This window comes from Chlamydotis macqueenii, chromosome 2 (genome assembly GCF_036417535.1).
Source record: "Chlamydotis macqueenii isolate bChlMac1 chromosome 2, bChlMac1.mat, whole genome shotgun sequence".
Lineage (NCBI taxonomy): Eukaryota > Metazoa > Chordata > Aves > Otidiformes > Otididae > Chlamydotis > Chlamydotis macqueenii.
The window spans coordinates 121,698,271-121,713,457 of NC_141557.1; the positions used below are offsets into that span (position 1 = coordinate 121,698,271).

General features: G+C 37.9%; 1 protein-coding gene across 3 annotated transcripts in view; it reads right to left on the reverse strand.

The window, feature by feature from the left end:
• ATP6V1H (ATPase H+ transporting V1 subunit H) overlaps positions 1 to 15,187 on the reverse strand; it is a 46,793-nt gene that overhangs the window by 17,345 nt on the left and 14,261 nt on the right. For all 3 annotated transcript variants that reach the window (XM_086740808.1, XM_086740807.1, XM_086740809.1), the window contains 6 exons: positions 14,086 to 14,199; positions 10,963 to 11,067; positions 9,813 to 9,866; positions 5,842 to 5,939; positions 4,144 to 4,336; positions 389 to 567 (listed from right to left, as the gene is read on the reverse strand). In XM_086740808.1, coding sequence (XP_086596934.1) covers positions 389 to 567; positions 4,144 to 4,336; positions 5,842 to 5,939; positions 9,813 to 9,866; positions 10,963 to 11,067; positions 14,086 to 14,199 — 743 coding nt within the window. The remainder of the gene's footprint in view (positions 1 to 388; positions 568 to 4,143; positions 4,337 to 5,841; positions 5,940 to 9,812; positions 9,867 to 10,962; positions 11,068 to 14,085; positions 14,200 to 15,187) is intronic.

Here is a 15,187-nt window from a genome sequence, read left to right on the forward strand (position 1 = left end):
CAATTTATGTACAAGAGCAAGAACTAAGTAAACACTAGTAAAAACTGAGTTAATCTTGACAGCAAAATGTATTCTGATCAGGCAGTCCTTAGCTTAGACTGGAACTCCTATAAGATTCCCTCTGAAGTCCTTTAACAATTTATAAGTTACAGAGATCACATATCCAAAACTGAAGATTTATTTTCTATTCACAATTTGTACTCTGTAAATACTCACTTAGAATAGGTAACTTATATACAACTAGCATCCCTGCACACTCTACCTTACCAACTAGCATTTACATATCATAATTCTATATATTATTTGGCCTTAAAAAAGAATTTTAAAAATTTACCAGTGTTTGTATAATTGCTTTTTTTTTTTTTTGAGTTCAAACTGCAAAGCATACCTAAGGTCTTGCACGCTCTCACCAAGCTTGTCCAGTAGAAATTTGATATCTTCACTTATGTCTTCATCATCATATTTCTGCTGATCCAAATTCTCTAGCTGCTTTAGAACTTTACACTGAATCATGGCAAGAGCATATTCTTGGCGAGTTTCTCTCTCAGTAGACTTCTCTAACAAATTCTAGGGAAGTAAAAATGGATTTATTTTGTTTGTTTTAAGAAACTACGTTGAAACAAAGTGGTATTTTTAAGAATTTATTATTGGCACTTTTTAATTCATTAAGTGACAGAATTGACCACTTCCCGAAATAATCTCTCCAAAGAAGTATGAGTCTACCACACAGTGGCTGCTTTACATCTACATTTAGTAGCACAAATTGCCTGGGAATGACCTTACTACACAGAAGAATATTCATATCTGTCACTACAGTACATCAAGAGGAACTCGGAATAAAAAAAGGGGGGGGGGCGCTAAAGGGCTCTATCTTGTAAGGGCGAATTAATGCAACTGTATGTGCTTCAATATTGGAAAGTAATTCACCTGCTTCATTCGTTTTCCACATCAAATCAAGCTGACTGCAAAGACTATACAAATAAAAAGGGCTGGCTAATATCCCAAATCCCAGAGTCTCTGCCATAAACAACTAGTTTTATCTGGAATTGCCATTTTGGCTTTCTGTGCAGCAATAGCATAAAGCAGGAAGACTTAAAAAAAAAAAAAAACCAAAAAAAACCAACAAAAAAAAAAAAAACAAACCACACACAAAAAAAAAACCCTGATGTCATCTTTCCAACTCAAGAGTTACCATCTGGATTAGATCAACTTCTCTTGAATTTGGGAATATTCCAACTAGACATTTTTATTCAAACCGAAGCTTGTTGGTAAGACTAGAATTACAAACACAGAATGTAACAGTCAAGTTCCAGTGTCATTTATTCACTAAATTTCTGCTCAATTTCATCAGCTTTAAATAATGTTGCTTGGAGCTAGCCACCTGCACTTTTTGATAAAGCTGAAAACACGAATTCCATATAAAAGACAAAGTCCTTAACAAACAGAAGATGTGTTCATATAAATAAGCCTTAATATCTACAAGAAATAAGCAGTGAAACCATACAGAAGGTATTTGACTGCATCGCTCTCATTCATGCCACAGAACCATTTCACTTAAGGTTTCTAAGATATCAGACATCATATTCGTTATTAAGGCAGAACACTGCAAATAAATGTTAAAACTTGCATACTGAAAATAAGTCATATTACTGCTTTAATGGTCACATATAATTAGATTTAACATGCAAAAAAACCCCTCATTTTTATTTCAGTAAGAGAATTCAGAAGAAAAAGGTAATTTACAGAAAGTAATGCTAAATTACTTAGAGTTAAAAGTGCTAATGAGAGCAAAAGAACAAATAATGAATCTTAAAAGATAAAATTCAGTAAGTTCAAGGAGCATGTAGATTAAGTTTCCAAAGAACTCCTAGTTAAGACAATTATTAGCACATGTGGAAGCTACTCCAAATATTACCTGTCTCATACCACAGTGAGATATTCAAGCTATTATAGTGAAATTTAAAGGATATGCTAGGAAAGTAGAAACAGGAACACATTAATAAATACAACGGATCAGTAAACTACTTAGCTATTAAAAAAATCTAAAGGTACAAAATGAGTTAGAGGTAGGAAATAGACATAAAAGACAATAAAACTATGAAAAATGAGGAAAAAAAAACATTTTAAAAGGTAAAGAGAGAAAGTAATCAATTAGACAGAAGTAGACAAAAGTACTCAGTATCTGTTGCTTTATAGAAGAAAATTACATTACAATTACATGCTTCAGGCAATTACTTTGCCAAAGAGGTGAAATGGGCCAAATCAGAAGAAATCGAGTAGCAGAGCAGACGTATGCAAGTTGTCAAGACTCATGGCATACCTTCAGGAATGCATGGCAGTAGGGACGATTTCAGGAATCATCAAGCGTAGTCCCTTATGCAATTTATCTTTTTTTTTTTTTTTTTCGTTCAATAAACTGATACTGTGGCCTCTTACACAGGTAAAGGGCTATTTTGCCTATGCTACCTATTTTGATTTTGCTTCAGAACTCATAGCTCTGATGTCTGATTTCTAATCTGTTATTACCTAGCTGCTAGTTTATAACTTCATTCTCATGCCAACACTAGTCTTTAATGTTGGAGAAAGAAAATAGCTAAGTAAGTTTTCCTGAAGCCTGTAACAGAACCATCTTATTCTTTCTTAGCCTTTATTTATTAAAAGAACTTGGCTTCATTTTTGTCTCCTCTTGCAAAACACACTAAATCTAAGAATGAGCAATTATTTCTCCTACTTTTTATGACATCAGAATTGGAAGAAGTTGAACATAAACTGCTGAGCCCCTAAACTTTTTTTCCTCTCTCTTCCCCTCCCACTCTGAAGCTGTCTTGCTGTACATTCCTGGTTAATCCTAACATTAAGATCACAGAATCATAGAGTAGTTTGGGTTGGAAGGGACCTTTAAAGGTCATCTAGTCCAATCCCCCTGCAAGGAACAGGGACATCTCCAACCAGATCAGGTTGCTCAGAGCCCCGGCCAACCTGGCCTTGAATGTTTCCAGGGATGGGGCATCCACCACCTCTCTGGGCAACCTGTTCCAGGGTTCCACCACCCTCCCTGGAAAAAACTTCTTCCTTATATCCAGCCTGAATCTACCTCCTTCTCTTTTAAAACCATTATCCCTCATCCTATTACACCTACATAGGTCTACACAGTAAGTATAGCCCCTACTGAATACCTTGCGTCACTGACCTCCTTCAGAGGATAAATAGCATATTCTTATGATCTATCTTATCGAGAAATTTTTCGAAGTAGCAGATGCTTTTGGCTAGAGAGAACATTTAAGTCACAAAGTGCCTTCACCCAGCTTCTTTTTGCTGATCAGCAAATCAGTAAGCAACAATTCCCCTCTCCCCATCCTAATTGACTTGCAACATCTACTACTGGAACACAATTAGTACCCTGCAGAACAAATAGTTTCCAATATCTACATCTCCTATCCAGGGTACAAGTTCTGTTTTAAAATAGGATTACAAGTTGTTATAACACTCCTCTATCACACACAAGACACTTGACAAGTTGCACATAAAACTACGTGCCTGTGCACAATTAGCACCCACGAACACAGATTGGTACTCTGACGAAGAAAACATCAAGCCTCGGTGCTTAGTTATTCCAAATTATCTTAAATAGGATCAGTGATTTTCAGGTGCTGTGTATGCAGTAAGTCAACTAATAACTCTTACACAGATATCCTCATTCATCCTGACAAAGCCACCAAGAAAACATTTTTGGACTAGTATATAAAAATAATTTCCAAGTCAGGCAGTTGAACAAACAGACACATGTTTAAAATAACAGGTTTTTATTAAGCTTCATAAAGCAAAATATATCAGGTATTAGTAACTCCACTGTTTTACACTAGTACCAGTAAGAAAACAATCTTGAACTTAAGAAAGGAAATCACTTACACAGGTTTTTTTAGTTAGTCTTATTTTAAGAAGACATTGAATAGCAGATATCTGTTACCTGTAATAGCACGTCTATTACCTGTAGAAAAACTCAGCTCTCAAAAAAAAGAGCTGGAGAACTAAGCTTTCAAACCAAGATATTGATAAGGTCTAGCAGAAACAGCTGCGCACCAGCAACATTGAGATCTACTCATGTGAGAGAGAAGCACAGTGCAACTGCAGTCAGACACTTACCCTAAATGCCGCAAGGATGATTCTAGTTACTTTCTCTTTGACAGATTCCTGAAGAATATCCGACAGCACTGGAACAATATTGTATCGACGGAGATATTCACACATTTGAGGGCTAAATGCCAGCAGCCACACACAGAAAATCATCTGATACTGGAGCTGAAAGCCGCATTTGTTGCTCAAGACCCCCATGATACTGAAATATTAAAAGAGTATACATATGATTTTTAAATAATGACTGCATAGATTGTACTGCTCCACTGCAAAACATTAAAATAAATGGTTAGCAGGAACTTATTGGAAAGAGCTGCTGAGGATGAACATCCAACACATTTTTCATGGTATCTTGCACCAGTATTTATCATTGTACAAGCAGCTTGTTTAGAGAGTCATCTTTAACAAGATATAGCTATTTCCTCCTTAGCCTTGCAGCTATAAAGCAGCTTTTTCCTGTGAACTGATGAGGTACCACATACATCTTCAGGTTCACTGAGACTCTCTTTCTACTGGCATGTTTAGAGCATTCTTTGTCATTCTAAGAGAAACAGAGTAGCTACCACTACTACAGACAGCTACTACTTCAGAGTTAAGAAAGAGAAGGAGTAAACAGATAGAACAAAATCTACACAAACTGAACTTGTTTCCCTAATTGTGTCTCTCCACAGGAGTGGCCAAAATGAGCTGAAGGAGTCATTATTTAACAAGTGAGTTCTCAGAAAACAGCTTATAGATGTAACACCGCACAGAGATAACAAAGCACTGCTGGAGAAGAAATAATATCACAAGATCTCAAAGAAGAAATTATGCAGAAGCTTTGTTCAGCTGAAGTTTTGTAAATTTAATAAGCAATTTACAAGTCCATTCCAAAAAAAAAGCTAACCCAATTAAAAAAAAAAACACACACAAACACAAATAATTACTTGCAAGATCATTGCTATCAAAATTAAGACAAATTCAAACCTGTTGAAACACAGGCTTATTGTAATGCTTTAATAAACAGCTTCCTTGGTGAATTTGTTTCAATAGTGTCATCTTAACATCTTTTGAACTTCCACTTCACTGGCAACTTTGACTTTTTTCCATTTCAGAGTACAGGGGTATTTTTTCTTAAAGTGCAAATCATATAGCCACCATCCCAAATAGAGGCATGTACGGCAGAAAAGTTACTTATGAACATGCATTTTTTAAGTAAGATGAGTGACAACATCCTAGACTCATGCAGAGCTATTTATGACGAGAACCTGGACAAAAGAATGACCTACTTGAAGCCGTATGTGGGAAAAAAAATTCTGAGCTTAGATCTAAAACATGTTTCTCCTTTCACTAATAATTTTCAGACTGAACAACTCCAAACTGAAAGAAAAGGAAGATTAGCAGAAACTCACTTCATTAGTCCTTGTTCTATTAAATGAAAAATAGACCATATTCAGCTAAAGATAAATGGCTGTATTCCTTCCTTTTCAGGTATTTTTTTAAACAGTTCATAATGAAGAGTAAAGTAGCATTAAAGCCTCAACATTGGTGCCTATATCTGCAAGTTTAATTTGTCTATTTGACTGCGTTAATGTTTGAAAACGAATAGGTTTTTTACTCAAAAAGAGCAGCTGTTTTTTGCAAGAGAGTTCTGTTCCAAAAGAGGTCACTGGGGAACGTGCTATTGTAAGTACAAGTATAGGGATATAAATTGAAATAAATGCTTACCAATTTACTCCATCCGCTTCTACCCACGCAAAGCGATATTCATTGACCCTGAGCATCAGCTGCAGACATCCCGCAACACATTGTACATACTGGGAACTCTGAGTGAAAAGAACACATCACTTCTTACACGAAGAGTTAGGTTGTAAGCGCCAAGTTCAGTTTTCCAAACTAGGCTTTACTAGCATGCTTCAACATATGAGTTTGATGGACAGACCACTCGGTGGATAAGAAATTGGCTGGATGGCCACACTTAGAGTGGTGGTCACCAGCTCAATGTCCAAGTGGAGACCGGTCACAAGTGGCGTCCCTCAGGGGTCCGTGTTGGGCCCAGCCCTGTTCAGCATCTTTGTCAGCGACACGGACAGTGGGATAGAGCACACCCTCAGCAAGTTCGCCAATGACACCAAGCTGTGTGGTGCCACCAACATGCTGGAAAGGAGGGATGCCATCCACAGGGACCTTGACAGGCTGGAGAGGTGGGCCCGTGCCAACCTCATGAAGTTCAACCAGGCCAAGTGCAAGGTCCTGCACCTGGGTCATGGCAATCCCAGGCACAAATACAGGCTGGGCGGGGAATGGATCAAGAGCAGCCCTGAGGAGAAGGACTTGGGAGTTCTGGTGGACGAGAAGCTCAACATGAGCAGGCAATGAGCCTTTGCGGCCCAGAAGGCCAACCGCATCCTGGGCTGCATCAAGAGAAGCGTGGCCAGCAGGTCGAGGGAGGTGATTCTCCCCCTCTACTCTGCCCTGGTGAGAGCCCACCTGGAGTACTGTGTCCAGTTCTGGAGCCCCCAACACAAGAAGGACATGGACCAGCTGGAGAAGGTCCAGAGGAGGGCCATGAAAATGATAAGAGGGCTGGAGCACCTCTCCTATGAGGACAGGCTGAGAGAGTTGGGGCTGTTCAGCCTGGAGAAGAGGAGGCTCCGGGGAGACCTGATAGTGGTCTTCCAGTACCTCAAGGGGGCCTACAAGAAAGATGGGGAGAGGCTGTTCAGTAGGGCCTGTTGCAATAGGACAAGGGGTAATGGTTTTAAAATAGAGGAAGGTAGATTTAGATTGGATATTAGGAAAAAAATTTTTACAATTCGATTTGTAGAACACTGGAGCAGGTTGCCCAGAGAGGTGGCGGAAGCCCCATCCCTGGAAACGTTCAAGGTCAGGCTGGATGAGGCTCTGAGCAACCTGATCTAGTCGGGGATGTCCCTGCTCCTTGCAGGGGGGTTGGACTAGATGACCTTTGAAGGTCCCTTCCAACTCTAACTACCCTATGATTCTATGAACATACATTTCCTCAGCAACACTTCCAAGGTAAACAGGCTCACTCTTACAATGCTTTACATCACTATTTAAAAAAAAAAAAGAAATCCCACAAGAAAACATGGGAAGCAAAATATAAATGGAGAAGAGTTTTGGATTGGAAAGAAATGTTATGCAAGTGATAGCATTTTACATTAACATAACAGATTTTTATCGCCCATTTGACTATGCCTTCTTTCAGCATCTATGAATGAAGGCTGTCTTCTGTTTGATCATCTTGCCAGAGCCCTTTCATCCACAGAGTCAATTGTCATTCCATTGAGTAAACTTTGGGAAATAAATCAGCAAACTGGTTACCAAGCTTGAAAAAGTTTGCTAGAGGTCGCAGTAGGAAATGGAATCTTGAGCTCAGGTTCTTCCCACTCCCCTTCTCCAACTCAAAATAGCAGTGGTGTCATTAGAATTGTCTATTTTTCTATGCATGTGCCACACCGTAAGTACCATGCTTATCATAATGAGATATATATTTATACAAAAAAAATACCATTAGAGTATGCAAACAAGTATGCAAAATCACCGTCCCTTTAGCTTTGCATTTTAGTTTTTTCTTATTTTCATTAAAAGCTTAACACAGTACACTATGCTAAGAAAAGAATAAGACGACTAAAAAATTTGCCATCAGGAAAACTTAGAGAGGCACCAGTGAATTCTGTTTTCATTCAGACTCTTATATGAACAGTCACAAAGACAGAACCATTAAGCAGCTTTTCATCTCTAAAAGCATGTATTTTCTCTGCAGTAACACCAAGATGGGCTGCAGTTCAAAAATGGGGTTTTGTCAACATGTTGTCTCTCCCACTACAGCAACAGAAAGATCCCAAGGTACAACAGAAGTGGCATTTTATTCTCTCTTCTTGCTCAGCTTCTGGCATTATCTTCACTAATACTCAGATATGCTGCTGATAAAACGTTGGGATTTTTTTTCCCCTATAAGCCTTTTTCTTTACTAGGTGTCTTGAAAGTCTTATGGTAGATCACTCACATAATTCAAGGTCAAACTTTTCAAACATTTAGTGGAGTAAAGAAGTTAGGCAATCCCATATGAAGAGAAAAGAGAAGAGAGAATAAACAATTCAAAATAAAAATGTATTCTTTCTGCGTCTTTCAGCAGAGATTAAGATCTTTATGTAAAAACTGAGTCTGAACATCTAGGCCCAAATAATCATATAGAACATTAATTTCCCTGGGTAGGCATTCACTCACACATCACGCAAACAGAACTGCTATAAACACACAGACATTTTATTAATTTATCTGCATCACCAACTTGTGTACTACTGAACTTAGAGTTTTCCTTTTAAAGACACTGTCAGAAAAGCGTTCTCTTCCAACGCTATTACAATTGAAATTTCATGATAGATCCCAGCCCTCATTTCCTCTGTAAAATGTTACAATTGCATCTCTAATTTACTCTAAAATAAATTGTCAAGATCTGCATGGAAATCCTGCACAAGCTAGATTTGAAATCAGAACACTCAGAAAGTCAAGACAATACTTACCCAATTTAATTATTCTAGAACATTTTTGCACTATCAGTTCTGCTGCTTTGGAACCCTGCAGCAGTACAGTACATCCAAGCAGTGATACAGTACAGTGAATACAGATTTCTAAGCAAGTTAGAAGAGCTCACAGCTCCATAATGAGTGGTGTCACATGCTGTAGAACTATTTACTCTCGTAAGGCTATATGACCGAGCCTAACAAAACCTAACAGTATGGCACACAGAACTGCACAAGAAATACTGAAATACTTCAACGTCTATGCTTAGGCCATAATTTTACCCCTTATCCATGGTTATGCATAACAGTCTTTCATCTTTCTATTTTAAATTCCAGTCAGGTCGTAATTTAAGAGACTTTTCTCTACAGGAAGCTAATGCTTTAAAATGATTACTACATTTAGAAGAAAAATAAATTCTAGGTTCACATTTAAGTCTTCTGAAAAAAAACTGTGAACACTTTCAGGTTGTAAAAGGAACGAAAGATCAAACTGAATTCTACACCACCTTCAAAAGCTACGATAAACCTCCTCGTTGTGCCACAACAAAACAGAAAATCCAGTGATGATGATCACTTGCATTTGCTATACTGCTGCAGCTCATCTTCAAGCCCAACAGTCACTGTAGCTACATGAAATTTGGTATAAATGAATACCGATGCAAGAAGGACAATCCATTTTCCCCTGAATTCAAGCTATTCAAATATGAGAAACTTACAGCTTTGAAAGCACTCTTGTAATTTCATGCTACAAAGGTTGAGGGGCAATGTTAGCTTTAACATCCAACGTCCCCTTTCTGAGTTCTGCAAATCACAAGAGGCAAAAGCTTCTTAGTCTCAGGTTTCTTCTGCAAGTCCAACAGTTCAGTGTTAAACAGATAGTACTATTCAAATATTAGATTAATTGCATATAATTTTTCAAGTTTTAACAAAAGAGAATGCCAGACATATCTACAGTTTTAACAACCGAAACCAACTTGCAATATACATAATGCCACTGCTAGCATTTTCTGGGAAATCAGTGTTTTAAAAACACTTTTGTTTCTTGGCGCCATCACCTGGCACTCTGTTGTCATATAGTTCTGATCCCAAGTACTTGCTATTCCTGACACCAGAACAGCTCTGCAGCTTGACAGATTTCAAAGATATACTCACATCACTTGTGGAAACTGCTCCTGCTTCCACAGAACTCCCTGTACCACGTAGTTTCTAGAAAAAAAAAATAATAATTAAAAAAAAAAGTTTAAAATCAGAGCTGTCCTTCACCCTTACAGAACAGTTGTTACTGAGTCTCTTTCAATTCTCCTCTCTCTCTAGTCATAAAAGATTACGAATCTATTAGATATTTTTCCTGCTCAATATATTATCATAATATACTGTATTTATTTCCCCTACACACCATCATGTCTAGAAGAACACGGTTGGAGCTGATCCTGGTATATTAAGATTTAATTATTTTTATTTATGTATTTATTTAAGTGTGGATTTATTCAAGATTGTTATCCATCTTCATCCTAAAATTTGAAAACTGTTCTCTTGAATCTTTCTGAAGGAAATTGCAACTTTAAGATTCTTATTTCAAAGAAAAAAAAAAAAATAAAATTCCTTTTTAACAAACCCAGTTTCGAAACTATCAAAAATACACCATTACTATACCTACTGAATGCTCCTCTGCTCTCCAGAATCCACTTCTGCTACAACACTACCTTAGACAATGACAAATCAGTGAGTTTTGGTAAGGATTGAAGGGAAAATCTCCAAAAATGAATAGAAAGGAGAATTATTCATCTTTGAAGGACAAGTCAGCAGTAAGCAGTTCATACTGAGCTAATGCCACAAAAATACTGTCCAAGTAAGTCAGGATTTATTAGTTTCAAGAGACACAACACGACTAAAAAGTATAAGCTTTGTACTACAGTAAACTGGAAAAAAAGTTATGATATTAACTTCCTGCTGCCATGTGATTTTTCTTCCCAGCAAAAAGCTCTGAGAAACAATACAGGGAGACAAAAGACCTTCATCATGTGTTTTTTCAGTGCCCAGAAGAAAATCAATGTTAACTAACAAAAAAGGCAAAAAGTCTTTTATTTTTAATTTACATTTCAAGGACTAGAGTAGAAAATATAAAATATAAAATTAAAAACTATGTTTGAATAAAAGATATTTAGGTGTAAAAATTAGAAAGTAAAATTTAATTTTAAACAAGAAAACAAAAAAACCCCTCTTGTTTGTGCATCTATATATTCAAATTCTTGAAAAAAGCTTCCAAAGTCACTATAATGTTTAAACAGAAGTACTTTTTTACCTGTGAACTGAGCTGAGTTTTAATCCAGTTGAAATAGTAATTCAAGTCACTGCCTTCCATAAGTTCCCTCCCCCAAGCAGCCAGTTTGGCAATAATTCTTGCTGCCTGAAAAAGAATGCAACACACAGATTTTTCAAACACAACAATTTCAGGATTCACTGAGATTTCCTATAAGCTCTGGAAACCAAGTTTAGGTAAAAGATGACCCCTTACAGAAATCTACGTGTTTTCTACGTAGGGGACTCTTCATGCCTAGTAATTTTGTTTCTTCAGCTTTCTGCTGCATCTACTGCCTAGTAACCGGTATATTTTCACAATTTGTCAGACACCTGTAGCTGACGAAGTTCACAAGGCACTAATGAAGAATTCGGGAGGGGGTAGAGGGGAGCTATCAATGGGCTACTGCTGTAGGACACCATTACAGTCAGAAATCCATCAACAGTAAGACACTTAATGGCCTAACACATACATGAGCAGGCTTACTTTAAGCAACTACGGCATATGCCAACACAAATGACGGCAAAGTATTAAAGCTTTTTGTACTTAAACTGAAGCAAATCATCTTCAAGGAGGGAGAAGTTTCAGGTCCAGAAAAAGAGCAGAAAATCAAAAGGGAAGGTAGAATTTAAGAATGAAGTTGAGGAGTAAAAATGTAGCCAGGTAAAGGATTTCCATGATGCCTATGGCATAAGAATACATATAATGAGTATTTTTCCACATCAGCCTTTCCAAATTATGTTTGAAGTAACTCTACATCGCAGCCTGCAGCTTATTTGAGCCAGCGTATGTATAAAGAGGCAGTCTAATCAAGAAACTACTAAAGCAGGGGTTCATTCGCCTGCGTACAGCTCCATGATGGCAGTGAGGAGACTATTCCAGGCACCTTTCCACTATACTGCATTCAAACATGCAACAGCACCATCACTAATTCCTAGGGGGATTATGAGTGAGAGTCTGGAACAACAATCTCTACACTGAAATGCATCAACTCTACTTCTGAACGCAGCCAAGTAACCCTATAAAATCCCTTCAGCTTTAAAAAAATTAGATACTAGATCTCTAGCTTACCATGCTCCCAAGTTAAAACTGCTACCTGGCCCCTGAATGAGAGACCATTCATGCCTAGTAGAATATAAGCCTGGACACAAAGGACTAGTATTTTTTAATGTCTACGCAGATGCAATGATGTGGCATCAAAAGTCTTCCAGCATGCATAGTAAGGAGGAGAAAAAAAAGAAGAAAAAAACCAACACACCAAAACAACCTAAAACTTTGTTTTGAAATACATATGCAGAAAGAGTACTAAAAGACAAAATAAGGGAGCAAACTTAGTGTTTTCAGGTGGATTTACAGCACATAAGGTTCTCTGTGACTTGTAGTTATTTTTATATTTTTTGCAGTATCTAAAGCAAACAATACCCGAGTAACACATCTGTGAGCAGAGAAACACTGGACATAGAAAGGTCTATACTATACATTTTAAAGCCACCATTCAATGGAGACCAATTACTTTGCCCTGCAAGGATCTAAAAATTACACTTTACCTGCTTATCTGAGAAGTCAAATATTGTCTGAGTTTGCTCAGACTGCAGTTTTGCAAGGTGGGTCTTCAGCAGCAATATTACCAAAAAAAACCAAAACAAACAAACAAAAAAACCTCCCGACAGCAGCCTCCTTCAGCTGCACCAAGTAACCTGATTCCACAGCCATGTAATGCATCAGTCAGATTAAAAAAAAAAAAAAAGAAGGAAAAAGAAATCAAGACTGGCATTTTTCTTGAAAACAGGCCAGCTCACTGTTCAAATCACAGCACAGCCCCAAATAAAGTAGCACTAGCCACATCTGAGGGCAAAGAGCATGACTTGCCTGGAATTCCTTGTGCCAGTACTGCCACCGCAGCATAACACAGAGCAGGTATATGGGTTTGTAGTTTGAGCCACAAATTTGATCCTACCATACCAGCATAAAGATATGTAGTGAAGAACTATCCATAGCCCTGCTTTTTTCTCCCCATTTCAAGCCATAATACAAGTTTTATTGGTGGAAACTATGGTCTCCATTAGGAATTTACAGTAACACAACCATGTTTTCCCTTATAAGGAAAAAAAAAAAATCTGCTGAGATGAAATGGCCAGTTCTCACCACAGATAACAGAAGAATATGAAGAAAGAAAAGTTACTCCACATACACCAGCAGCATCCAGTGGCTCAAAGCACAGCAGATACCATACAATGCACATGATTGTACTGAACTTGGCTGGGATGGACTTAATTTTCTTCATAGCAGCCCATATGATGCTGTGGTTTAGACATTGAAAATATAGCAATGTTTCAGCTGCTGCTGAGCAGTGCTTACACAACATCAAAGACTTCTCCTTTTTTCACTCTACGCTTCCAGTGAGTAGGCTGGTAGGAGAGGACACAGCCAGGACAGCTGACCAAAGAGATATATTGGCTGGGCATCAGTTTGTTAGTGTTGTGTGAATGCTTTTGCATCACTTTTTTGCTGGACTTGTTTTGGGTTCCGCCCTCTCTCCCTTTTTTCCTCTTCCCTTACTAAACTGTTTTCTTGCTTCTGCCCTCCCCATTCTCTCCCCAGTTCTGCGGTGGGGGACTGTGTAAGCAAGGGGGAGCTTTCCTGTCAGCCAGCATCACCCACCTATTATTTCTTCCCCAGTATGCTTACAAACCATTTTAAGCAGATTTCAAGTGGCATTATAGTAATTTGAGCATATCAGAGAATAAGGTTCATCAAGGTAAAGATAGTTCCCTTTCATAGGATGAGAACTTAAATTCTAATATTTGTACAGCATAAGGAGCATTGACTGGCAGTTGTGACAAAAGTTATTTTTCTAGTTATGTCTTACTGTGCTTAATTAATTCTAAAATCCTAGCTTTTCTGAGCCTTTAAAACTGCTCTAATCTCCCAGAAAAAAACAATGTAACTTTTCTTTCTAAAACGTGGTCAAGTGAAGCTTGTATTAAGAATAACTCATCTAGACTGCAAAAGGAAGACTTTCCAGTCCAGTGAGTATTTCAGCTTCAAACTCCAGAATCTCCTAAAGAAAAATAAAATCAGCATTTTTCTCTACCATCTTCAGAGACAGGTTCATTTAGAACTTACCATGTGCACAGTGAAAAGATCTTGTCGATTCAACATTGGTAGAAAATAGGACCATGCAGTGTTTTTACCACGTTTTGCATAATCAAAGAAGATAGAAACACGCTGATGATTTTCCTGTAAAAATTGGGAGAAGGGAAAAGATGAGAAACTTGTAAAAGCACTCAACATAAAGCAGTTATTTGCCCCTCATTATGTTGGCATACATTATTAGAGTTATCAGAGCACATCCTGGCTTGTAACAGCCCATGGAAATTTTTCAGTTTGACCATTACTTATGAGTACAGTTCATTTCAGCGCTCCAACATTAAGCTTAGAGCCACTAGAAGTCTGCTCTCCAGGGCTTCTAGGCTGAACCACAAGAGATCACAAGTACCTGAACCTGGGCACTGTGCAGCATCTTCAAGCATTTCACTTAATAAACACTGCAAAAAGCAGCTATTATGATTCCCCTTAAAGCAGACCAGAGAGGAGGCCATAAAAACCTAAAGAAGAAAGAAGAGCTCTGCTATTTCCTAATAGCCTGGAATACAGATAGTCTTCCAGAAAATCAAATACCTGAATTCTTGCTTTTCCTAAGCATTTCCATATACTTTCTAGCCTGGTGGATAGTAAGCTTTCATTCTAAAGAGATGTCTCCTCATTGAATTCAAGCTACTACAATCAAGTATACAACTCCTATCAAAGAAGGCAAAACTATTTGAAAAGCTGTAATTGGGAAACTCACACAAGAACAGTATTTCAGTCTCTACTACCCAGTGAACTTAATTTTCAAACTCACATAGCGGAAGTGCTTTCCTCCATCTATTCAGCACTCTATTGTTAACTCTATGGACCAAGAATCAGCTCAGCAAGTGTGCTTGTTGGAACACAATCCGTTAAGTACAAGATGACCTGAATGTATCCATAATCCAAACACTGGCATCTTACTAAGCACCAAAGTTGCAACCAACCCTTCATTGAAAGTATCAAAATTACTGCACCATGTGGGCTGCAAATTGCTGTCCTGATCACTAACTGGGGAAGGTCAGGTGTCACTAGTTATCTGACAGTCATAACCCTTTACAAAGATTAATACTCTATAAGGCTCATGTCAAAAAACACT